Source organism: Bubalus kerabau, chromosome 6 (genome assembly GCF_029407905.1).
Source record: "Bubalus kerabau isolate K-KA32 ecotype Philippines breed swamp buffalo chromosome 6, PCC_UOA_SB_1v2, whole genome shotgun sequence".
NCBI classification, from domain to species: domain Eukaryota; kingdom Metazoa; phylum Chordata; class Mammalia; order Artiodactyla; family Bovidae; genus Bubalus; species Bubalus kerabau.
The window spans coordinates 86,938,751-86,964,601 of record NC_073629.1 but is presented as its reverse complement, the minus strand read 5'-3'; the positions used below and the strand labels follow the sequence as shown (position 1 = coordinate 86,964,601).

Below are 25,851 nucleotides of genomic sequence, written 5' to 3'. Positions count from 1 at the left end.
AGACCACAGCTCTAATATCTTCAGCACAATGACAGCTAAAATATTTTCATATACTTCCTGAATTTGCCTTCCTCTAGCAATAGGGGAAGTCTCCGCGGCAGAACTGTGTGCCTGGGTTTTAAAATCATTGGTCATCTTAACAGTCAAGTGTTTCACTGACAAAATCATAATTTTTCCTTTTGAAGCAAACATTTGGTCCTTAAAATAACTCTGAGGGGAACACCTTCAGCGCTTTAAAAACATTTCACTCTGGAGACATACCATGGAGACACAGCCGTGGGGAGACACTTTTTTGTGCTGGAAAACTGAACTCCATTACTGTGAATATTTTAACAGATTTTCACAGTTTCTCTGGTTTGTTCTCATAAACCCCAAAGCATATATCTCCACATGTCCTAACATTGAGGCTCTCTCCTCAGCTTTATAATCAGCCAGAATGAACTGAGTAACCACTGTGTGCCAGGCAGTACCTATACACCAGCAATACAGAGTCACAAGAACCATGACATCTGCATTTATTAAACATTTCCCATGTGGCAGACAGAATCCTAAAGTCCTTTTATATGTATCACCTTGTTTGAGTCTCACAACCACTTTGGGAGAAAAATATTCAATAGCATGATTGTAGCCTTTTTAAAAATGAGGATATTGCAGCAGGGAAATTGAATCACTTGCCCAGGTCACAAGCCCTGTGATTGGTAAAGCCAGGATCCTCACCCAAGCCTCCCCACCTCCTGACCTGACCTTCCAAGTGCTCTGCTAAACCAAAAGAGCTCTGCCCTCAAGGTGGTTAGAATCTAAAATAGGAGAAGGAAGCAAAAGGGGGGCGGGGGGAAGCCATTATGTAGAACAGAATGATGTAATTCCAAGAAACATGCTGTGGGATTGTAGAGGAAAGACTGATTAATTATGATCTACCCAGGAAAGGCTCTTTGGAGGTGGCCTTAGGCTAGGTGAGGGCAAAATAGGGCATCAGCAATTATCTAGAGAATTAGGTCACTGTGGGTGTCAAAGTGGATGATTTCAAGCTAAAAAACTGCACTTTATGCTCTGAATAGTTTAGAATTGGCTGCCTACACTGCTGGAATCCACTGGACTTTAGCCAACTCTTCTGTTCTCCCTGTGACTTAGATCCTGGCTTAGGTGAGCTTCCTGCTCCAGTTGGGGTTGGGGCAGGATGGAGAAGTGGAGGAAACCTGCCTCTGGTTGGGAGCCCTAGGGTTCATTCCAGACTCTACTACCACAGAAAGTGACTCCAGGGAACCCACCTTCCTCCCTGATTCAGTGTTTTATGCTGTAAGAGGAATATACTAAAGTTGATGGTCCCTAATGGCCATTTGAAGTCTTGAGTCTCTGTCTTTGGAATTTGCCTAGGAGAGAAAAGGAAGGATTTAGATGGATCAGTATGCTCGGATTTCATGTTCCTGGACATGACCCACTTGGGAGCCTCTTGTAAATGAAGTTTCCTCCTGTTATATCCATGACAGTCAATATATTCTTGAGATCACTCTCTCTGGCTCTGTATCTCCCACCTAGAATCTATGTGGTATAGTAGGAAGATCTCCTACTTTGGAATCCTAGAATCCTGGATTGAAACCCAGACCATGTCCCTCATCAGATAGATGAGTTTCAACAAATTATGTAACCCTTCTGTTGTGTTTATTTCTGCAATTGTAACATAGTGATTCTGGGCTTCCCTGGTGGCTCAGATGATAAAGAAGGGAAAGGCAAAGATATACCCATCTGAATGCAAGAGTTCCAAAAAATAACAAGGAGAGATAGGAAAGCCTTCTTAAGTGAGCAATGCAAAGAAATAGAGGAAAACAGTAGAATGGATAAGACTAGAGAGCTCATAAAGAAAATTAGAGATATCAAGTGAACATGTCATGCAAGGATAGGCATGCTAAAGTACAGAAATGGTAAGGACCTAACAGAAGCAGAAGAGATTAAGAGGAGGTGGCAAGAATACACAGGAGAACTATACAAAAAAGATTTTCATGACCTGGATAACCATGATGGTGTGGTCACTCACCTAGAGCCAGATATCCTAGAGTTTGAAGTCAAGTGGGCCTTAGGAAACATCACTATGAAAAAAACTAGTGAAGGTGATGGAATTCCAGCTGAGCTATTTCAAATCCTAAAAGATGATGCTGTTAAAGTGCTGCACTCAATATGCCAACAGATTTGAAAAAACTCAGCAGTGGCCACAGGACTAGAAAAGGTCAGTTTTCATTCCAATCCCAAAGAATGTTCAAATTACCATACAGTTGTGCTCATTTCTCATGCTAGCCAGGTATGATGAAAATCCTTCAAGCTAGACTTCAACGGTATATGAACTGAGAACTTCCAGATGTACAACAAGTTGGATTTAGAAAAGTCAGAGGAACCTGAGATCAAATTGCCAATATTCACTGTATCATAGAGAAAGCAAGAGATTTTCAAAAAGTATCTACTTCTGCTTCATTGACTACACTAAAGCCTTTGACTGTGTGGATCACAGTAAACTGTGGAAAATTCTTCAAGAGATAGAAACACCAGACCACCTTACCAGTCTTCTGAGAAACCTGTATGCAGGTCAAGAAGCAACAGTTAGAACTGAACATGAAACAACAAACTGGTTCAAAATTTAAGAAAGGAGTACAGTACATCATGCAAAGTGTCAGACTGGATGAATCACAAGGTGGAATCAAGATTGCCAGGAGAAATATCATCAACCTGAGATATGCAGATGATACCACTCTTAATGGCAGAAAACGAAGGGGAACTGAAGAGCCTCTTGATGACAGTGAAAGAGGAAGTGAAAAAGCTGGCTTAAAACTTAACCTTCAAAAATCTAAGATCATGGCACCTGGTCCTATCACTTCATGGCAGATAGGAGGGAAAAAAGTAGAAGTGGTGACAGTTTTTTTCTTGGGCTCCAAAATCACAGCAGATGATGACTGCAGCCATGAAATTAAAAGACATTTCCTCCTTGGAAGGAAAGCTATGACAAACCTAAACAATGTACTTTGGGGTCGCAAAGAGTCGTATATGACTGAGTGACTGAACTGAACTGAAACAATGTATTCAAAAGCAGAGTCATTGCTTTGCCAGCAAAGTTCTGTATAGTTAAAGCCATTGTTTTTCCAGTAATCATGTACAGATGTGAGAGTTGGCCCATAAGGAAGGCTAAGTGCTGAAGAATTAATGCTCTCAAATCGTGGTGCTGGAAAAGATTCTTGAGAGTCCCTTGGACTGCAAAGAGATCAAACTAGTCAATCCTAAAGGAAATCAACCCTGAATATTCATTGGAAGGACTGATGCTGAAACTCCAATACGTTGGCCACCTGATGTGAAGAGCCAACTCATTGGAAAAGACCCTGATGCTGGGAAAATTTGAGGGCAAAAGGAGAAGAGGGGAAACAGAAAATGAGATGGTTGAATAACATCACCAATTCAATGGGCATGAATTTGAGCAAACTCCCTAAGATAGTGACGAACAGGAAAGTCTGGTGTGCTGCCGTCCATGGGCTCCCAAAGAGTCAGACGTAACCAAGCTACTGAACGACAAACATGGTGATTCTAATACTAGACTCACGGGTTTGTTGCTGTTACTGAAGTCGATAGCAACTGAGCAATGCCAAGAACAGTAACTGAGAGTCCATAGGTTTTGATAAATAGGCATTATTATTTTTAGGATATTTATCTTCCTAAGATATAAGTCATATATGCCACTTCTTGGCTCACTGACCCACAGTGGCAGTTGCTTGTTAGAACAAGTCCAAACTCCTTAGTGTCCATCCTGCCTTCCTCAGGCCCACTTAGCTCTAAGACCTGGGGCTTTCAACCTATAACTTGACCACCATCCACTTCTTGAATCTGACTTGACCAGGGAAGGAGAGTTTGAGAGCCTCTGTTTCATTCAGGATGTTATCCACAATGACTTATCACCATAGCATCACCGTACCTAGTGAGAGCCTTGGATCTGCTGGTCAATCATTTTCTAGGCACATGCATACATCTTAATACATTACGTTGTGCCTGAGTTAGATGAGAGTATATTACTTGTGGGATTATATAAGGAAACATGTTCCTTGTCTCAGTAGCATTGAAGAATTAACCTTCAAACCAGTCTCTGCTCTTGACTGTCCCAACTACTGATATTCAGCCTTGTGTGTGTATATAATCTTTCTAAGTTAGTTGATCACAACTTTATGTTCTTTCTAAAAGGAATCTATAAATTCAGTTGAATGAACATTCCTGAGAATGTGTGTTCTAGAAAACACTGCTGGGTGCTGCGGGGAGGGGAAATGAATGCAGAGATAAATACAATTGTCTTTGAGCTGTTCTCTAATAGGAGAGAAGAAAAGAGAAACAGGAAAAAAAACAAAACATAACATAAGGGTTATTCAAAGCTTGATTTAAAATATATTGTGTGTTTATTGAGTAAACACCTACTTTGAATCAGAATAGAATGGTAGGGATATAGCAGTATAAAAGAGAGAGTCCAAATCACAGAAGAGCTTACAGTATTGGAATAGTTACAAGATATAACTCAGAAGAAGTATTGGTTGTGATTAGTGTCTAGGAGGGCAGAGACCCTCATCTCTCTTGTTCCTTAATCCATTTTTATCCTGACAACAGTGTTTGGCACATAGTAGGTATTCAGTAAACATTTCTTTAATGACCAATGAATGATGAGGCTATCCGAAAATTATTAAATCAGTAATTTAAAATACAGTTTAGTTCCTAGTTGAAACAACGTTATTTTTAGCAGGGAAATGAATGACTTCTTGTTTCAGAAGATGTCTTTGAACAGGTGGTGGAACACGTCACGTTTGAGTTTTTCATTGCTTACTCTGAGTGAATTGTTGTAGGCATGTGTACTTCCCATTTGGGAGCAAGAATTACCGGAATGTTATTCAGTGAGTCTTGTATCAGTTTTGGTTCCAGGTCTAGAAAGCCCCCTGAACCAACCTGCCCAGGTGTGATCTCTGTAGGAGAATTTTGGTGCTAGGTATGGCTGAAGCCCCTGATTCTGTCAGTTCTTTTAAAAATAAGTATCAATAGCCAATCGACTGGCAGCCTTAAGCATATAATGGTATTATGTTTTGATAACATGAGGCCTCATGGCTCACGTAACTTTGGAGCTCTACCAGAATTGGACCAGGTCTTTACAAATCTTTGAAACTATCCCAGCTCAGTTTGCCCGTGGAAACAACAAAGTCATAGAAACCACCACACTCTTTTGAAGTAGTTCCCAGCCTGTTGTTTGAGAGTTGCATGTTCACGTGTTTTGTTCTCCCATCTCAAAACCAGATTGAAAGTGGATTCAATCTGAAAGTCCTCAGAGACCCACTCTGCAGGCAGGGCAGGATGTCACTTAGCACTGTCCTGGTTGATCCGGTTGGCCTGTTGACCTTGGCAGAAATGAGCAGGGACCAGGGGTCCAGTGCCAAGCACAGAGGAACCAGGGTCACATACCACCCACGCCCAAACCTCTCTCTGACATTTGCACGGGCTTTGAGCCAGCTCTCCCCTTGGGTTTCATCTCATGTTTGTAGGAATACAAAGGAACACTGAACCTTCCAGTTAATATGACACCCCGCCCCCACCTCCCCCTTCCTGGAGAGGATAACAGTTCTGTTGACCATTATAATGCATTTTCTGTCTCCCAGCAATCCACACAGTCATTAATTTCTGCTGCTGACGTCAGGAAAGAGGATTATGTGTGTGTCTGAAACTGTTCCCAAAGTGCTCATTAGTCATAGATAATTGAAAAACTGGTAGAGGAAGATTTGGTGTAATAGTAGCCCCTGCCTATGCAGAGAGACTGTAACCACCAGCTAATTGTAGGCCCCAGTTTGTGACCCTCAAACCGACTCTGCCCATCAGAATGGGAATCAGTGGACAGAGGGACCCAAGAGCCCTCAAAGCAATTGCTTTTTTACACCCCAAGGTGAGGGTGTGTTCACAGAAAAAGAAGCCAACCAGATCAAGAAAGTAAGTAAAATGGACTAGGGTTTCTCCCCTGCCTTCAAGCTGAAGAGTACTGTTTGGAAAAAGTATGCAGAATTCTCCTTATTTTAATCTTGCTTTTATTTTAACTTAACCAGTTTGCTTTGATCACAGAAGATGTTCAAGGCCAGGTACAGATGAAACACAAGTGGCAGAGATAAGGGCCCACCCTGGATCCCAGTCCCCACTGGAACAATATTCTATGCTTTTTTTCTAGGACTTTTCTGAAAGTGTCTGTGCTTACAGTTCTGTATCCTTTAACAGAATTCACAAGTGGGAGCATACTCTGAATACCACTCTGCATCTTGCCATTTTCACTTGGTTTATCTTGGACTCCCTTCCAAATCCATACCTTAATTCTTCTTCATTCATTTGAATGGTTATGAAGGATGCTGCGGAATGCATGTGCCCTAATTGACTCACCCTACACAGATTTAAGGGGGAAACACCTTCAAAAATATTACACAAGAAGCACATGTTCCAGGTAGAATAATTAGAAAGTATAGGTTAGTAAAAAGAAAAAAGTCATAATTTCTCTATCCAGAGAAAACCTATTCTCTGTATTTTCCCCCTAGGAATGTATTTCTACAAGAAAGTCCATCTACATCTTTGTTGATGTCCTTAATAAGAATTCATCTCTACATAATGTTTCCCAGCCTGAAGTTCCTTTTCTAGTGTTTCTCACTGCAGATTTATTTTCTTAAGTAATAAATATAAGAGTTCAAAGTCACTGGTCATCAGGCCACATGGCCTTAGTTGACCCCACCTGAGGTGCCCCACTGCCTTTCTTGTCCAGGCTGCCACCATTCTCTGCTCCCTGGTGCCCTTTTTGGCAACATATGAAAGCATCAAACACCCTGTGTGCCCCTCCAGGCTCCCTCCAGTGAAATCGCTTTTCGCTCTAATGGCCTCCATCTCCCCAAGCACTGAAACCAGCAATCTGCCACCTGTCTTTCCAAACCAGGCTCAGATGTCACCTTCATCTTGATTTCCTGCTCTCCCCTGGGCCACCCTCACTGTCCCTCCTCGGTGCTCTGGGACCAACATGCACATTCCACCTTGAGAGCATTTTCTCTATGGTCTGGAGAGCCTTGGTTTGCACAGACCACTGTGTGAGCCTTCTGAGGTCAGAAGCTCCTCATTGAATCTATCACTCATTCCCCAGCACCTAGATCTGGGCACAAGACAATCGAAAATATCTGGGGCCATCCTCATTACCTTTGTTCTTGAAATGTCTGCTAAAATGCGTGAATAAACAGTTGAGTGAAGAAGGGAAGAGACTGCAAATGCTGGGGCTGTGAAGTTCTCGTTAAGTCTGGGAAAACCGATACTGTGATTAATTGAATTTTATGGTGAAAGAAGAGCGAAAGGAAGATTATTTCCGGAAAAGTTGTCAAGACACACTAAAGCCTACTCTGACAGCTCCTCTGGTCCCCAGTGCACCTCTGGCTGATAAAGTGTGATCTCCTGGGATGCCTTCTTAGAGGTCCCCACCTGTTTCTATCATCCCGTCTTATACCAAGCTGTTTCCCTTTGGGCTTTAGCTAAACAAAGCTTCTTCCTGCTTGGGGTCCAGGGAAATGATTTCTGAAGGCTGTGGTTCCAGTTCACAAGAGGATGTTAATCTTTGTGCATATTTATTTTTGTTCTTAGACCACGGGATTGAGGAGAAAGCCTGGTTCACTGTGTTAGTTCGGGTTCTTTGGAAGCAGATGCTGAGATAGATGTGGAGGTATAAGATGGTTATTGGGGGTTGTCATCTGTGAAAGAAAGGGGATTGTAGTAGAATTGGGCAGATGGTGAATTCAAATGTGATGAAGTCTGATGAGACCTGGGCTGACCGGCCACAGCATTCTGTTCTGGAGTGAGTGGTGCACATCAGAGCCCTCTGCTCCCATTCTGTTGAGTCTGCAGTTGCGGCCATACTGGGAAAGTCATCACCTTATTTGATGACCTTGAGGAACTGGCAATTGGAGGCTGTCTGCTGACACCAACTCACTGGACAGCATGTCCATGCTTAATGGGAATCCAAGTGGTGATGGCTCCCTATCTACCAGACTGCCCACCATTTCTCACTCCACAAAATCTCTCATATCTGCCTCTGTTTCTGCATCTTACTGGCCAGTAACCTTGATGAACGCCTTTCTCTATTCTCTGGTTACTAAGAGAGCTTCACTACTGTTTTTCCTTACATCATTCTGTCCACTTCCAGAGAGATCTTTAAAAACCTGTGGTGGATTCATTTGGATATTTGGCAAAACTAATACAATTTTGTAAAGTTTAAAAATAAAATAAAATTAAAAAAAAATTTAAAAATTTTAAAAAAAAGGAAAAAAAATAAAAAAATAAAAAGATGCAAATTCATGTCTGTGAGTCTGAGTTGTTGTTTTTCAGTCACTGAATCACATTCAACTCTTTGCAACCCCATGGATTGCAGCACGCCTGGCTTCCCTGTCCTTCACTATCTCCCGGAATTTGCTTAAACTCATGTCCATTGAGTCGGTGATGCCGTCCAACCATCTCATCCTTTGTCGCCCCTTTCTCTTCCTGCCATCAATCTTTTCCAGCATCAGGGTCTTTTCCAATCAGTTGGCTCTTTACTTCACATGGCCAAAGTATTGGAGCTTCAGCTTGGAGTCTGGGTACTGTATTCAGTATCTTGTTGTTGTTGCTGTTCAGTTCCTCAATCATGTCTGTCTCTTTGAAACCCCATGGACCGCAGCATGCCAGGCTTCCCTATCACCAACTCGCGGAGCTTGCTCAAACTCATGTCCATTGAGTTGGTGATGCCATCCAACCATCTTATCCTCTGCCGTCCCCTTCTCCTCCTGACTTCAATCTTTCCCAGCATCAGGATCTTTTCCAGTGAGTTGGCTCTTCACATCAAGCAGCCAAAGTATTGGAGCTTCAGCATCAGTCCTTCCAATGAAAATTCAGGACTGATTTCCTTTAGGATTGACTGGTTGGATCTCCTTGCAGTCCAAGGGACTCTCAAGAGTCTTCTCCAACACCACAGTTCAAAAACATCAATTTTTAGGCACTCAGCCTTCTTTATGACCCAATTCTCACATCCATACATGACTACTGGAAAAACCATAGCTTTGACTAAATGGACCTTTGTTGGCAAAGTAATGTCTCTGCTTTTTAATACACTGTCTAGGTTTATCATAGCTTTTTTTCCAAGGAGCAAGCATCTTTTAATTTTGTGGCTGCAGTAACCATCTGCAGTGATTTTGGAGCCCAAGATAATAAAGTCTCTCACTGTTTCCATTGTTTCCCCATCTATTTACCATGAAGTGATGGCACCAGATGCCATGATCTTAGTTTTCTGAATGTTGAGTTTTAAGTCAGCTTTTTCACTCTCTTCTTTCACTTTCATCAAGAGGCTCTTTAGTTCCTCTTTGCTTTCTGCTATAGGGGTGGTATCATCTGCATATCTGAGGTTGTTGATATTTCTCCCTTCAGTGTTGATTCCAGCTTTTGCTTCATCCAGCCCATCATTTCGCATGATGTACTCTGCAAGTAAGATAAATAAGCAGGGTGACAATATACAGCCTTGATGTACTCCTTTCCCAATTTTGAACCAGTCCATTGTTCCATGTCTGGTTCTAACTGTTGTTTTTTTGACCTGCATACAGAAGTTTGCAATATCCTGTAATAAACTATAATGGAAAAGAGTGGAAAAAAGAATATATATATATATATATATATAATATATATATGTATATATATTTGAAACCAAATCACTTTGCTGTATACCTGAAACTGACACAATATTGTAAAACAATTATGCTTCACACACACACACACACACACACAAAAGCGAACATTCATTCACCTCACTCCCAGGCTTAGCTCTTTCAGAAACTTACAGAGATCTTTGTGATAAATTGAGACACCATCATCTGGATTTCCACATGTACCTCTCCAACCTTATCAGCCTCCTCCACCCACTGCTAGGCCCCACCCCACCTTCTATACTAGCTCACTCAGCCCTGTTGGTCTCCTCTCTTTCTTGGCTTTTGCTCAAAACGCTGCCTGTACTGGGAAGTCTATTTGTACCCCTCCAGCATGTCATTTGAATCCATATCTTTTGACTGCAAGCCCAGGGCTCCCTCTGCATCTCATCAGCCAGCGTTCCTTTCTAAATTACTGTCCAAAAGGCTTGGAAGTGTACCCCACCCAGTTAACCCTTTTTCTTTTCTGAACCTTTTTTTTTTTTTCATTGAAAATTGCAGGTTTTGTGTTTGTGGGGATTGGGGATGAATAGAAGTTCCCATTTTGACCCTCCTACGAAAATTCACCCTTTAAAAAGAAATCTGAATATAGAGCACATGATTTCTACATGGGCCACTTTTTAAACACATGTAATGTGTTTGTTCTACAAATACTTCTCTTGATTCCTTCCTTCACCTAGAAGCTGCACTGAAATGTAAAGAACAGGGGCACAGGGTTGGTATCCATCAGATTGGAATCCATGCCCATGTTCCAACACCGTAAGTCATGTGATTGTGGTAAATTTACTTTCCATTCATAAATTTGATTTTCCCCATCTATCTGCGCAATGAGGACAAATTAGAATAGTACCCACATAGGGAATGTTCCCAGAGGAACATAGGGTTTCTGTGACAAAGAAGTGAGAAAATGTGTGATATATCCTTAGGATGGTCCCCAGCATAGAAGTGCTCAGTGAATGGGAATGCTGTTTGGTATGTGCTGGATACTAGACATAGTGACATGATGGAGACAGTGTCCAGAGCCAGACTGTCCACACCCAATGGTGTTGCTTTCCTCCAAGTTTCTGCTGGCTGTGCATTCAAAGCAGACTAGAGATTCTCTGGGCCCCCCACCCCATCATTTGAGTTTCTGGACCTTATCCTCCAGTCCAGTGCTGTCCAATAGAAATATAATGTGAAAGTGAAGTCACTCAGTCATGTCCGACTCTTTGTGACCCCTGGACTGTAGCCCACCAAGCTCCTCCGTCCATGGGATTCTCCAGGCAAGAATACTGGAATGGGGTGCCATTTATTTCTCCAGGGAATCTTCCCGACCCAGGGATCGAACCCAGGTCTCCTGCATTGCAAGCAGATGCTTTTAACCTCTGAGCCACCAGGGAAGTGCAATATAATGTGAGCCACATATGAAATCAAAAATTTACATGTAGTTTTAAAAAATTAATATGCATTTATTATTATTATTATTTACTTTTGGCTGTGCTGTGTCTTCGTCGTTGTGTGGGCTTTTCTCTAGTTGTGGCGAGTTGGGGCTACTCTCTGGCTGTGGTACATGGGCTTCTCATTGCAGTGACTTCTTCTGTTGAAGAGCACAGGCTCTAGGGCATGAGGGCCTTAGTAGTTGTGACACATGAGTTTAGTAGCTGCAGCACGCAGGCTCTAGAGCACAGGCTCAACAGTTGTGGCACACGGACCTAGTTGCTCCAAGGCATATGGGATCCTCCCGATCAGGGATGGAACCCATGCCCCCTGCATTGGCAGGTGGATTCTTTACCACTGAGCCTCTAGGGAAGCCCTGAAATTTAACATTTTCCAGTAGCCACTTTAAAGTAAAAAGACATAGGTGAGATTAATTTTAATAAGTTTTATTTTACCTACCATATCCAAACATCATTTTAATATATAATTGATCTACAAATTATTGAGATATTTTACATTCATTTCCTCATACAAAATCTTTGACATCTGATGTGTATTTTCTACTTAGTTCCTCTCAATTCAGACTCTAAATTTTCACTGCTAGTTGTTCCAAACATACTTAGAAGTTTTTCAGTAATTGAATTGAGTATCAGTTTTGAAATTGAAATGGAAATTAATTCAGATGAAATTAATTTAGCACCTTAGTTACTCCAGCCACATTTCAAAAGTTCCACCCACATATGCCTAGTGGCTCCCGTACTGGGCAGTGAAGCTGTAGAGGCCGTGCAGTGGGTTCAGTCTTCTCCTGCTTTCTTTTCTTAGCTAAACTTTTTCCAAATTGGAGAAAATTTGAAAAATGGATACAAAATGGTATTGTAGAGGTGCTTTGTTTTTGGTTACAGGAGATTGGTGAGCCATTCACCCTCTGCCTCCCTCTAATTTCCACTCTCACCTCTGTCCCCAGAAGTCCTGAAGTGCCTCTGTTCGTCCTTGGAACACCATGAAACAATTAACAAGTGGTGGGAATTTTAGCACTGAGCAAATGGCACCCACTCAGAATCTTAGAGCCTTGAAGCTCAGAAAGATCTTAGCATATATAGAGGTCCAGCTCCATACCCTCCTTATTTTACAGAAATAGTTACTATAAATTCTTTGGCTGAACAGGGGTTGTGGGAGGCAGGGGGCACTCAGCCTCTGCTAAACACCTGGGAGCAGATGGATCACTTCATTCTCTTCTGACTTGCATGGTTGTCTGTGTCCTGATCTCTTCTCCCTAACTAGGTTGGAGGCAAGGACTGCCTTTTACAGTGCTGTGGCGCCCACACAAAGCAAGACAATCAATAAATTCTTAACTGAAAGCCTGGCTGACTGCAGGAATTCAAGGTCACTTGAAATATCAGGGTCAATGCATTGCACAACTCCAAAGAACACCATTCAAACTGTATTCTGTGATTGTGCAAGTAGCAGCCTTGTGAAGTCTGCAAGGTTTAAGCTGGACTCTCATTCCCAACCGAGATGAACTTCTAAGAAATTCTTTATTGGAACAAAATAATTTCCTTCCTTATCTTCTGACAGGAAGCAACTATATAAGTAAATTTTCTTAACTTCTTGGGAATATACATTAATCAGGGAGTGTGTATGGACATGTGATTGTGTGTGTGTGTGTGTGTGTATAACATATGCTGGTAGGGCTGCTATATTACGAAGCACGTTTGAAACAGTTTGACCATTTCAACCTTGTCTCCAAGAGGCCACTGTATTTGTATCTTTTGAAATTTCCCATGAATGGAATCTTTCTCTGATTTGAAAGATGCCTTAGAGCTCTTGGCTTTGTAAAGCACTCTAGAGCGTGACCTTTGGGAACCAAGCTCATACACCTAAGTCACCAAATGAGCACAAGGACTCTTCGTAGCTGCATGGTTTCTATCTTCATGAAGTTGAGAAAAGGCAGAGGAGAGGGGAGGGGTCCAAGAGGTTCTCTTAAGAAAACTCTCTATTTGCTTTTGTGTTTTTCAAGCTGACAGGTGTTTATTTTTTCCCCTGTCTACCCAGGAAACCAAGTACTGCCTCCTGGAGCTTCTCTTGGAAGTGGGCTCACACCAGAGGCAGCAAAGGACCTTGGCCTTCCTCCTGGAATTGCAGTGGCAGCCTCACTGATTGATGCTCATGCAGGAGGACTAGGTAATCTCTCTCCCCGTGTCACCCTAGCACTGTGTTCAGTCACTCTCTAGGATCGAACACACTGCTTTTCTATTTTTAAAGCAAAGATTGAGAGCTAGTGATTCTAGTTAGAGAAGAAAGCCTTTTTACACTTAAGCATATGTATAGAATTATAGAACTTTTCATCAACTGTAGAATTCATTTATAATTTTATCAGTTTACCCATACAAACTAATAGAAAAATGATATAAATAAATACCTGGATGGCTCTTTGGTTTACTGAGAACTTGATAAAGATATCTTAACTTCCAACTAGCATGTATGGCAATGGTGTACTTACTTGTACTACTTTTTTATACACATACTCCAAAGCCCTTGCAAGTCTAATTTTATTTTCATCATATATTTGGCTTATATCCCATGTCCAGTTACTTGGGTATATTGCTGATTTAATCTTTTACGTAAATCTACAACCTGGCATGCTTGTATTCATTTATTCATTCATCAAAGAACCATTGAACACTGGGTGTGTCCCAGGCATGGTGCTAGGAAACAATGAATTAAAAAAAAACAAACACAAGTTTTCATCCCCCAATGGAAGGCAGACTGTGAGGCAAAGTTTACCGTAAAGTGTGACGACTCTATCCTCTTCTTCATTCTCATTGCAGTTTTGTTTTTTTGGGGGGGGGGGTTGGATTTTTCATATTCTCAATATTTCTTACTTCAACTATAGACAAACTTTTTTTTTTTCCCCTAGCCTTTGTTTCTAAGTGTTTCTTTTTCAATTATGGTTCAAACTTCTTGAGATCAATTTAGGAGATCATGACCATTAGATTTTCAGATCAGAATGGACTGACCAGAAGAGCACTTTTTTGTAGAACATACATTTCCACTGCAATTGTATGTATCTGCATGTGTATACTGCTCCATAATGAAAGTGAATTTCTTACTATGGATTACCATCAAAAAACTTTGAAAAATATTTTAGTGCATACTTCATATTATAGTCAAAAGTTATCTATCAAATGCTTACATCAAACTGCACTCACAGACCTCTGTCATTGCATTTTTATTTCCATGTCTTTGCACATATGTTTCTCTGCCTGGGGATGATTCATCCTCCACTTTGCCACTAGCTAACTTCTACTCTAAGTTGAAGACCATCTTAGATGCTTTATCCTCTGTGTAGCCTTCCATGGACGACTCTTCCATTTATATCTAAATTGTCTAAGCTGTCTTTCTTTCATCGCTTTTACCTACCCCTAGGGAAGAAGTGATTGTGTTGTAATTGGTGTTTTATCTGCTTGTCTTTCCCACTAGACTGTAAACTCCTTGAAGGCATGGGCATTGTATTACTCATCCTGTATAACCCATGCTCAGCCCTGTTTCTGGTTCTCACAGGCGCTTGATAAATTTATTAAATGAATATAGTCCCATTAAGTCAAGAATAAGATAAAATGGTCCTAAGCTGTAGAGTGAAAGTTAATGTTTCCTTACACAGCAGATTATTAAGCAATGTCTAGGAGAAGGCAATGGCACCCCACTCCAGTACTCTTGCCTGGAAAATCCCATAGACAGAGAAGCCTGGTGCGCTGCAGTCCATGGGGTTGTGAAGAGTCGGACACCACTGAGCAACTTCACTTTAACTTTTCACTTTCATGCATTGGAGAAGGAAATGGCAACCCACTCCAGTGTTCTTGCCTGGAGAATCCCACGGGCAGGAGAGCCTGGTGGGCTGCCATCTATGGGGTCGCACAGAGTTGGACACGACTGAAGCGACTTAGCAGCAGCAGCAGCAGCAGTCTTCCACATGGCCTCTGGAGTTTCAGAGCAGAAGAGGTATCTACAAACATGCCTGTTTTATTTATCTTTATGTGTTCAGCATTAAACACAGTGCCTGAGAAATAGTAACAAGCCAATAAAGCATGTGCATTGGACAATATTGATTATAGGCAAGGGTGTTTCCTTCCCTTTTTAATGTGGGCAGTGTGCACTTTTGATTGGAATGTCATGATTTTGGTTTCTAAGAACAGGCACAAAGAGAACTTGTGGTCTAGACAGACATAGAGTGTTCCTATATCGTGGTAATCCCTATCTCTCATGTCCTGTTTGAGGCAAGGGAAGCCTCCTCCATCAAGCTTTTTCAGGTATCCTGGGGCAACAGTCTCAGTCATCCACCTGCACCCCAGGAGACAAGGACTTGACTTGGACCACCATGTGCTGAAATAAAAAGGGCTATACTTGGGAACATTCAGAACTCTGGTTCCCTTGTCAGTTTTCCAGACCTCCCTAAGGAACAAACCCAAACCTGCCTTCTCACTTCTGCCCAGGGCTCACTGTACCCTTTAGGAGAGGAGGCTGTGTCCTGTGTGGTACCTGGTACTTGAAGACACTCAAAGAGTCTAAGTTGACCTGCATGGAGAGGATTCTGGGCCGTGAAATGAGCACCCACACATTTTCCTAAACCAGAGATGGTCAGTGGCAGAAATTTTACCCTTAGAAGCTTTCATTTTGGTTGCTCAGTCATGTCTGAGTCTTTGCAACCCCATGGACTGCAGAATACCAGGCCTCCCTGTCCATCACCAACTCCCAGAGCTTACTCAAATTCATGTCCATCAAGTTGGTGATGCCATCCAACCCTCTCATCCTCTGTTATCCCCTTGCCCTCCTGCCTTCAATTTTCCCAGCATCAGGGTCTTTTCAAATGAGTCAGATCTTTGCATCAGGTGGCCAAAGTATTGGAGTTTCAGCTTCAATGTGGTCCTTCCAATGAATATTCAGTCAGAACGGATTTCCTTTAAGATTGACTAGTTGGAACTCCTTGCAGTCCAAGGGACTCTGAAGAGTCTTCTCCAACACCACAGTTCAAAAGCATCAATTCTTCAGTGCTCAGCTTTCTTTATAGTCCGACTCTCACATCTCACATCCATACTACTGGAAAAATCGTAGCTGTGACTAGACAGATCTTTGTTGGCAAAGTAATGTCTCTGCTTTTTAATGTGCTGTCTAGGGTAGTCATAGCTTTTCGTCCAGGAAGCAAGCATCTTTTAATTTCATGGCTTCAGTCACCATCTACAGTGATTTTGGAGCCCAAAAAATTAAAATCTGTCACTATTTCCATTGTTTCCCCATCTATTTGCCATTAAGTGATGGGACCAGATGCCATGATCTTAGTTTTCTGAATGTTGAGCTTTAAGCCAACTTTTTCACTCTCCTCTTTCTCTTTCATCAAGAGGCTCTTTAGTTCTTCACTTTCTGCCGTAAGGGTGGTGTCATCTACATATCTGAGGTTGTTGATATTTCTCCTGGCAATCTTGTTTCCAGCTTGTGCTTCATCCAGCCCAGCATTTCACATGATGTACTCTGCATATAAGTTAAACAAGCAGGTTGACAGTATACAGCCTTGATGTACTCCTTTCCCAATTTGAAACCAGTCTGTTGTTCCATGTCCAGTTCTGACTGTTGCTTCCTGACCTGCATACAGATTTCTCAAGAGGCAGGTCAGGTGGTCTGGTATTCCCATATCTTGAAGAATTTTCCACAGTTTGTTGTGATCCACACAGTCAAAGGCTTTGGCATAGTCAATAAAGCAGAAGTATATGTTTTTCTGGAACTCTCTTGCTTTTTCAATGATCCAATGGATGTTGGCAATTTGATCTCTGGTTCCTCTGACTTTTCTAAAACCAGCTTGAACATCTGGAAGTTCGTGGTTCGTGTACTGTTGAAGCCTGGCCTGGAGAATTTTGAGCATTACTTTACTAGCATGTGAGATGAGTGCAATTGTACGGTAGTTTGAGCATTCTTTGGCATTGCCTTTCTTTGGGATTGGAATGAAAACTGACATTTTCCAGTCCTGTGGCCACTGCTGAGTTTTCCAAATCTGCTGTCATATTGAGTGCAGCACTTTCACAGCATCATCTTTTAGGATTTGAAAGAGCTCAACTGGAATTCCACCTCCACTAGCTTTGTTCATAACGATGCTTCCTAAGGCCCCCTTAACTTCACATTCCAGGATGTCTGGCTGTAGGTGAGTGATCACACCATCGTGGTTCTCAGGATCATGAAGATCTTTTTTTGTACAGTTCTTCTGTGTATTCTTGCCACTTCTTCTTAATATCTTCTGCTTCTCTTAGGTTCATACCATTTCTGTCCTTTATTGTGCCCATCTTTGCATGAAATGTTCCCTTGGTATCTCTAATTTTCTTGAAGAGATCTCTAGTCTTTCCCATTCTATTTCTATTTGTATTGATCACTGAGGAAGGCATTCTTGTCTCTGCTTACTGTTCTTTGAAACTCTGCATTCAAATATGTCTAAACTTTGGTTTTAGCTTCTGTTCTTTTCTCAGCTATTTGTTTAGAAACTTCTGCCCAGATGTTTTTGTTGCTTTTAAAACACAAATGCACTTACATTAATGTTTCCCCCTTTCTTTTCCAAAAGTAAGTTTTTTAAGCAGAAAGAGAGGACAGGACCTTGGATTCTTAAAGGGTTAAACTTAGGGTCCAGAAGTGGCTAAGGAGGGCCCAGGAAGGTGATCTATTTAGCAGTTTTGACCAAGTTTTATCCTTATTCTACCTCCATCTCTCCTCTTCACCTCATAGCCAGTTTAGAGTTGGAATGTCTCGGAAAGAAAGGAGGCCTGGGAGCAAATATTCCCTCGTTTCCCCGCCTGCCTATGCTCCTTTCAGGATGGGAGGAGAAGAGAGACTCAAACATCTTAAAAAGTCATTCACCCATGCAAGCATGCAGTTACTAAGGATATATATTGAAAGCTTGCAAACCTGGTGCTTACTGGAGACGGAAATGGTGACGCACTCCTGTATTCTTGCCTAAAGAATTCCACGGATAGAGGAGCCTGTTGGGCTGCAGTCCATGGGGTCGCAAAGAGTTGGACACAACTGAGTGACTGAACAACAGCCGGTCCAGGCACTGGAGATTACAGCAGTGAACCAAGCAGCCAATGTACCAAACCTTTTAGTTGTTCTTCCCTGGCCTGCATGTTTGTGACTTAACAGTATTGATGTGAGACAGCCATCCCCTGAGATGTATTGTGATACTGTAATCAGGGCTCTGAACATGGAGTTTGAAGATCTGGATTTAAATGTTTATATTCTCTCTACCTGTGCCAGTTCAGTTCAGTTCAGTCGCTCAGTCGTGTCCAACTCTTTGCAACCCCATGAATCACAGCACGCCAGGCCTCCCTGTTCATCACCAACTCCCGGAGTTCACTCAAACTCACGTCCATCGAGTCAGTGATGCCATCCAGCCATCTCATCCTCTGTCGTCCCCTTCTCCTCCTGCCCCCAATCCCTCCCAGCATCAGAGTCTTTTCTAATGAGTCAACTCTTCACATGAGGTGGCCAAAGTACTGGAGTTTCAGCTTTAGCATCATTCCTTCCAAAGAAATCCCAGGGCTGATCTCCTTCAGAATGGACTGGTTGGATCTCCTTGCAGTCCAAGGGACTCTCAAGAGTCTTCTCCAACACCACACTTCAAAAGCATCAATTCTTCAGCGCTCAGCCTTCTTCACAGTCCAACTCTCACATCCATTCATGACCACTGGAAAAACCATAGCCTTGACTAGACAAACCTTTGTTGGCAAAGTAATGTCTCTGCTTTTGAATATGCTGTCTAGGTTGGACATAACTTTCCTTCCAAGGAGTAAACGTCTTTTAATTTCATGGCTGCAGTCACCATCTGCAGTGATTTTGGAGCCCAAAAAAATAAAGTCTGACACTTTCCACTGTTTCCCCATCGATTTCCCATGAAGTGGTGGGACCGGATGCCATGATATTCGTTTTCTGAATGTTGAGCTTTAAGCCAACTTTTTCACTCTCCATTTTCCCTTCATCAAGAGGCTTTTTAGTTCCTCTTCACTTTCTGCCACAAAGGTGGTGTCATCTGCATATCTGAGGTTATTGATATTTCTCCAGGCAATCTTGATTCCAGCTTGTGTCTACCTGTGTACCTTGGGTCAAATATCATACCTCTTCATACTTCTGAATTTCCCCTCAGGCAGTAGGAGATAGCAATACTCTCCTCATAGATATGTTAGGATGTACACAAGTAGAGCATCTGGCTTAGCATCTGGCACATAGCAGGCATGCAGTAATGAGCTATCTTCCTTTGATTTTTCTCACTCTGAAATCACAGTGCCTGACACAAAGTAGGAGCCTTATTAAGGGAAGTGCTCTTAGTTATTATCCAGGAGAATTATCTTCCCTGTACATAGGCAGTTGGAGAAGAACCCCACCCAAGCTTCTGGACATCATCTGATTCCTTGAATCTCTACCCTATATTTCCTTCCCCAAAACTCTTTCATGGAATGCAGGGTTTCCTACTTTAAGATTCTGTTTAGGTTGAGGTCAGAAACAACCTCAAGATCTGATTAGATGAACTCCATGCTGAGAGATTGCCAAGAGTCAGGTTAAGGATCTGGCTTTGGAATTGGATGTTATCCAGGCCTCACACAAGCCCCGAACAATTACAGTTCCTTCAAGTGCTGACCTGGTGTGACCTGCTGCAGATCCCACATTCTGACTGGCAGAAGGAGTCAACATTCTGCTTTGGAGAAAGCCTCCTGGACTCTCAGTCTCCGGGGAAGCCTGGGAACAGGAGGATTAAGATCAAAGAAGCAAGTGCCACTCAACTCCTGCTTTTTCCAGTTCTGGAAAAAGAGGAGGAAGGACTTGATGGGAATAAAAATCAAAGATAAAGGGACATTTCGTACTTAAGGTGCTGGTTAGTAAGTACTCCAGCAGACAGCCAGAAGATAGGAGTAATTTTGTTTGCTCTTTGTGGGGGTGGTTCTGGCCAAGGCTCCTACTGCTGATATTTTTCTAGCTTACAAAAATAGTATTAACTTGGTTCCAGGTCTGTGCTTGGCTCTGGCAGCCCAGCTGTCCTGAAAGGCAATAACAACTTGATTCCTGTCTCTGGCCCTCTCCCCTCCAGTTTTTCTTCTCTACCAGTCCAACTTCTGATTGTCCTTCACATCTTGAGATCAGGCCATCTCCTCTGACTCCCCTAAGCTGACTTAAGGGGTCTTTTCTCTCTGCCCCATGATGTGTGAGACTTGCCTCCATTACTGTACACATCACCCAGGTTTGTGTGTGACGTCTCATTTGCCTCATTTCCGAGTTTGTGGACTCTTTGAGAGTAAGCCCCGTGCCGTTTCATTCTTATATTCCAGCAACCAGCACAGTGCTTTGCAAGTAGAGGATGGTTAACACCGTGCATATTTAGTGATGAATGAGTGAGTGAATGGCATCCCCTCCATGAGGGATGGATACTCAGCTGAGAAATAGAGTAACCTCCCATTACAGAGGAAACTGTCCCTGCACAGTAGGCGTACCTGGCTCAAGTCTGCACGAGGCAAAAGGGTTGTGTTGAGCACTCCCTGATCCAGTCTGGGATGTCTGGAAACTCATGTCCTTTGTGCTCCCTCACATCAGCAGGTGTTGGCCGGGAGCAAACGTAGTGCCTTGGTTTGGCATCACTCTGATTCCAGACACTGGTTTCTTTGCCAGATGTTGATTTGGTTTGAATTGCTCATCTAGGCCAGATGTTGAATTGGCTTAAATCACTTGAGTTGCAGAATCAAACCAAAATGCGAATTTTTCATTTCTCCCTCTCCTCCCACCCCTTCCCCTCTGCTCTCCACTTCCTTCCTTCCTGTCTTTTTGCAGAGGAATTGGTTTAGCCCATCTTGCAAAAAGAAATTCTAGTTCAGTGCCCTCTTAGAGAAAAAACATGGTTTATTCCAGTGAGCAATAAAACTCTCTAACGTTACATCTCACCATTGTCAGTACTCTAGAAGCCATACTGATTCTCAGAGCAGCTTTATACACACTATTATTTTGTTTCCTTTATTAAATAAAACAATGAAGCTCACAAAGACTACCTCACATACCTAAAGTCACATGGTTAACAAGTGGTAAATTCATGATTTAAACCCACACTATTTGATTCCACATCTCTAATCACTGTGCCTTATGGAATGCATATTTGTTACAGTATGATCCAGCCTAGGCTTGCGTTTGCCCTCAACTATACTCCAATATCGGAGAAGGCAATGGCACCCCACTCCAGTACTCTTGCCTGGGAAATCCCATGGACGGAGGAGCCTGGTAGGCTGCAGTCCAGGGGGTCGCGAAGAGTCGGACACGACTGAGCGACTTCACTTTCACTTTTCACTTTCATGCATTGGAGAAGGAAATGGGAACCCACTCCAGTGTTCTTGCCTGGAGAATCCCAGGGACGGGGGAGCCTGGTGGGCTGCCGTCTATGGGGTCGCACAGAGTTGGACATGACTAAAGCGACTTAGCAGCAACAGCATACTCCAATATAAAACAAAAAGTTAAAAAATAGCACATGAAAAAGTAGCAAGTATCAAAAAAAGGAATTATGTTGATAAATATTTATTGATGACTCACTCTACTAGTTGATGGGGGTTTAAGGTAAATATGAGAGAGAATTAAACTTCTGGGTACTTGTATCTACTAGTAGTGAAAATAAACATTAAATACACAACACATTTATACATTCCAAGTATATAAGGCTTTGGGAAGATATGGAATGGGCCCAAAATTGAGACTTGAAGAATTGTGAAAGGATTCTTAGAGCAAGTGATGTCTGTAATGTAGTTGCAATATTCCCTGCCCTACAATTTCTTCTCGGGCTGCCCAGGTTGAGCTAGTGGTAAAGAACCTGCCTGTCAATGCAGGAGACATAATAAGAGATGCATGTTCAATCCCTGGGTCAGGAACATCCCCTGGAGAAAGAAATGCCAACCCACTCCAGTATTGCCTGAAGAATCCCATGGACAGAGGAGCCAAGCAGGCTATAGTCCTTAGGTCTCTGAAGTGACTTAGGACACAATTGCTTCTTGATAAAATGGAATTTATTTAGTTGTTTAAACTTTCCAACTTCAATGAGGCTTTATTCCTAAAAACGACAACAATATCACTAGAAAAACAAGAACCACTACTCTTATTGGTACCACTTTTACTGTAACTGTTTCTTACTTGCCTTCCATGTGCCAAGTACGGTGGCTAACACTTCACATGCTTTATCTGTTGCTTCTCATGATGATCCTACAAGGCAGAAGTTGTTTCCCATTCTATACATGAGGAAGCTGCAGGCAGAAAGAGTAACATTTCCACCATCCCATAGCTAGTATCATGGCAAGATGTGGACCTGAGACTGACTTCAAAGCTCATGATCTTTTTCTTTATCTCAGTGGTTCTCAACCAGGGGTGATTTTAACTCCTCAGCCCCACTCCCATGGGACATTTGGCCATATCTGGAGACATATTTTTGACTGTCATTTGGAAAAGAGAAACTGGTATGGCATGGTAGAGGCCAAGAATGCTGCTAAATGCCCTATAGCACTCAGGACAGCCCCACAATGGAAAGTTGCTGCTAAGTCACTTCAGTCGTGGCCGACTCTGTGCAACCCCATGGACGGCAGCCCACCAGGCTCCCCATCCCTGGGATTCTCCAGGCAAGAACACTGGAGTGGGTTGCCATTTTCCTTCTCCAATGCATGAAAGTGAAAAGTGAAAGGGAAGTCGCTCAGTCGTGTCTGACCGTCAGCAACCCCATGGACTGCAGCCTACCCAGCTTCTCCATCCATGGGATTTTCCAGGCAAGAGTACTGGAGTGGGATGCCATTGCCTTCTCTGAACGGAAAGTTATCCAGCCTCAAATGTCAGTAGTGCTGGGGATGAGGAGTCCTACTCTTAATTGAAACCCTCCCAATAATATTATTTCCCTTCATCAATTCAAGTGGTTTTTTGTTTGTTTGTTTTTCTGTAGAAACCAGGAAGCAACCCCAATTAACTGTCTTAATGATATGTTAGTACTTCATCAAAATGTTCTTTCTGAAATTAACTCTTCAGTGAAACTAGTTGTGAGATAAGAAACTGAAGACTTCTGAATAGGGAGTATAAGATGAGTCCTGCCCCTTCTGTCTTACCCAAAGTCTAACGCTAGACCACTTGTCCTCCTTTCAATACATCAGGTACACTTGCCCTCTGGCCTTTGCTTGGGCTGTTTGCTCTGTTTGGGGTGCTCCCCTCCTCCCCACTTCCACAGTCCTACTCATACATGAGAAATCAGGCTAAATGTCACTTCCACAGTGGAGATGTCTCCAAACTTAACCTCATTCTTAGAAACCAAGAATCACTCCCTCCTTGTATCTCTGCCGCACTTTCACCTTTTCCACTTTTCACACCATATCATGTTATTTCTACCCATCATTCAGCATAGAACCCACAGAGCCAGTCCTCTGGGTATCAGTGAGTTAATTAAGATAGTAAAAGTGAGAGGATTTTGAAAGATCCAAAACAAGAATTGGTAAATCCAGGTATGGGAGCATTTTTAAAAATGTAGATACTTATGGCCTGCCCACCAAGGATCCTGAGTCTGAGTGTATGAGGTGGGTCCAGAAAACAGATTATGGGATGGAAGGTGTCACCTGGTGCCCAGGGGAGAAGGCCTGCAGGACAGGTTGGCACCGAGTACACAGGTGAGAAGCAGAGGGATGTGCAGCTTTCAGGTGGACAGATCCGACCAAAGAAGAATGGTGCTAAGAAGGAGCCAGGCCTAGGCTCGGATCAAGAGCTGGAGGCAGGAAGGAGTGTATCCGGCAAGAAAGCAAAGGTGGATCCAAAGAGGCCGACTTTCTGTGAGGAATGGAGGGGATTAGAAGAGCAGATAAAGTCTTGCTGGCTAATCTAGAAGGAGAAAAGCAGTGTCAGTACCCAAACAGATAGAGTGAGGGTGACTCTGGGAGTTACTGGATGTGAATCAGAAGAGGGAGGAGGAGTTTGTTTGTGTGATTTTTAAGACTATTGTTTTAGGATGAGGTTTGGTTTAATGAGAACCACTGCTGCCTGATACCAGAGCAGCTGCGCGAGACTTGTTGAGGGGCAGAGAGGGGAAAAGGGGGTGGGCAAGACAGCTTTGGGTTTCCTGCCCCCAGGCCCCAGGGCTTTCCTGGAACACTGTGCTTCTCTGAATTGTAAGGGATGGGCCATAGCTGAGAGACCAGTCTTTTCTGTGGCCAGAAATCTGGGAGGAATGTGGGCCCATGGGGCTGCAGCTAGCTCCTGTGCCCTACCCTTCTCCACTGCACAACCCAGGATATACAGCCATGAGCCTACCCTGAAAAGGTTGTTTCTTTAGTTTCTTTATTTGATACACATGCTGCTCCTTGGATAATGAGTGATCATAGGCTTCAGAATTAAAAGTTTGCTCAAAGACTTTCTATATCAGATTCTTCAAAACCAAAGCCCAGAAACACAGTGAGTCATCAGGGCTGCCCCTCACATTACCATCAGAGTTGGAGTTAGAAACTGAGCCTCCTAATTCATTGGTCAGGGGCCCTGCCCCCATTCTACCACACTATCTCCAAATTAGGAAGAGGAAATGGTTTTGGGTATCTGGGACACTTATCAGTTGTAGAAAATAGGAGGTGAGAAGCAGGTATACTCACACAGGTGCTTAAATGAGTATATATATACGCAACTGTATGCACTGCATGTACATGCGTATGTTCCAGTAAATCCCTGCATGTGCATATACGTTGTTACTTCATTCTACACATCATGTCCCATTTAAAGACTATAATTAGGATCCTAGGTGGCCATCAAATAGGTAAACTAGTTGTTCTAAGCTACACATGAGCAAGTCTCTTCCATTTTGTTATCACAGTCTCCCTTAAAAGCTGGTACTAATAAAAGCACCTGGCATTCAAGGTCCTTCTGGGAAGTTCAAAGCAGTTATTTTTTGTTTCATTCTGTGCCCAACTTTGTGCTGGGCACTTAAATAGTCAGTGTCATCGACTCACAGCTATGCTGAGACATACCATTGTTTTCTGTATTTGACATACAAGGATATCAAGGTTTAAAAACTTGTTCAGCATGGCATTTCGATAAATGATAAAGTTGGACCCTAGGTCCAAGTCTTTCTAACTCCAGAGTCTATAAGCTTTCTCTTGCTTGCCCTGCAAGAATATTTATGTCTGTCTAGATTATATCTATGACTTTACTTACATTAGCCTGCAGTTACACAAACATATGTCTATATGTAAAGCAGAAGATAGAGCTTCTATAATATTTAACATTCTTCCAGGTAGGTGTGTTTCTAAATCCATTTTATGGATGAGAGAGTTGAGGCACAGAGTGGAGAAGGGACTTAATAAAATATAATTAAGCCAGCACAGATTTCTGGGGTTCTCTCAGTTGTGGGGAATTAAGACCAGGCTTATTGACCAGGCTGGCTATTTTGACTGAATACTGGAGAGATCAGTAATACTAAAGTTGATAAGATTTCATTGATTATTTTTTTGATTAATACTGAAATGGATATTGACACTAAACTTACTTGTGTAGTGACTTGCTGTTCTAACCACCATCATGGTATTTTTACCTCCATGAATGGTTGAACAAACAGACTCCAGCAGGTAAAGGAATTTGCTTAGGGATACAGGGTAAAGGATTGTATTCAAGACTATGATACGGATTTCTCTCTCCCCTT

The 25,851-nt window shown here is 42.5% G+C and overlaps 1 protein-coding gene across 11 annotated transcripts in view; it reads left to right on the top strand.

Moving 5' to 3' along the window:
• The window catches only part of FGGY (FGGY carbohydrate kinase domain containing), a 514,571-nt gene that overhangs the window by 248,485 nt on the left and 240,235 nt on the right, over positions 1-25,851 (top strand). For all 11 annotated transcript variants that reach the window (XM_055585688.1, XM_055585682.1, XM_055585690.1 and 8 more), the window contains one exon: positions 13,203-13,331. In XM_055585688.1, the coding sequence (XP_055441663.1) occupies positions 13,203-13,331 (129 nt within the window). The remainder of the gene's footprint in view (positions 1-13,202; positions 13,332-25,851) is intronic.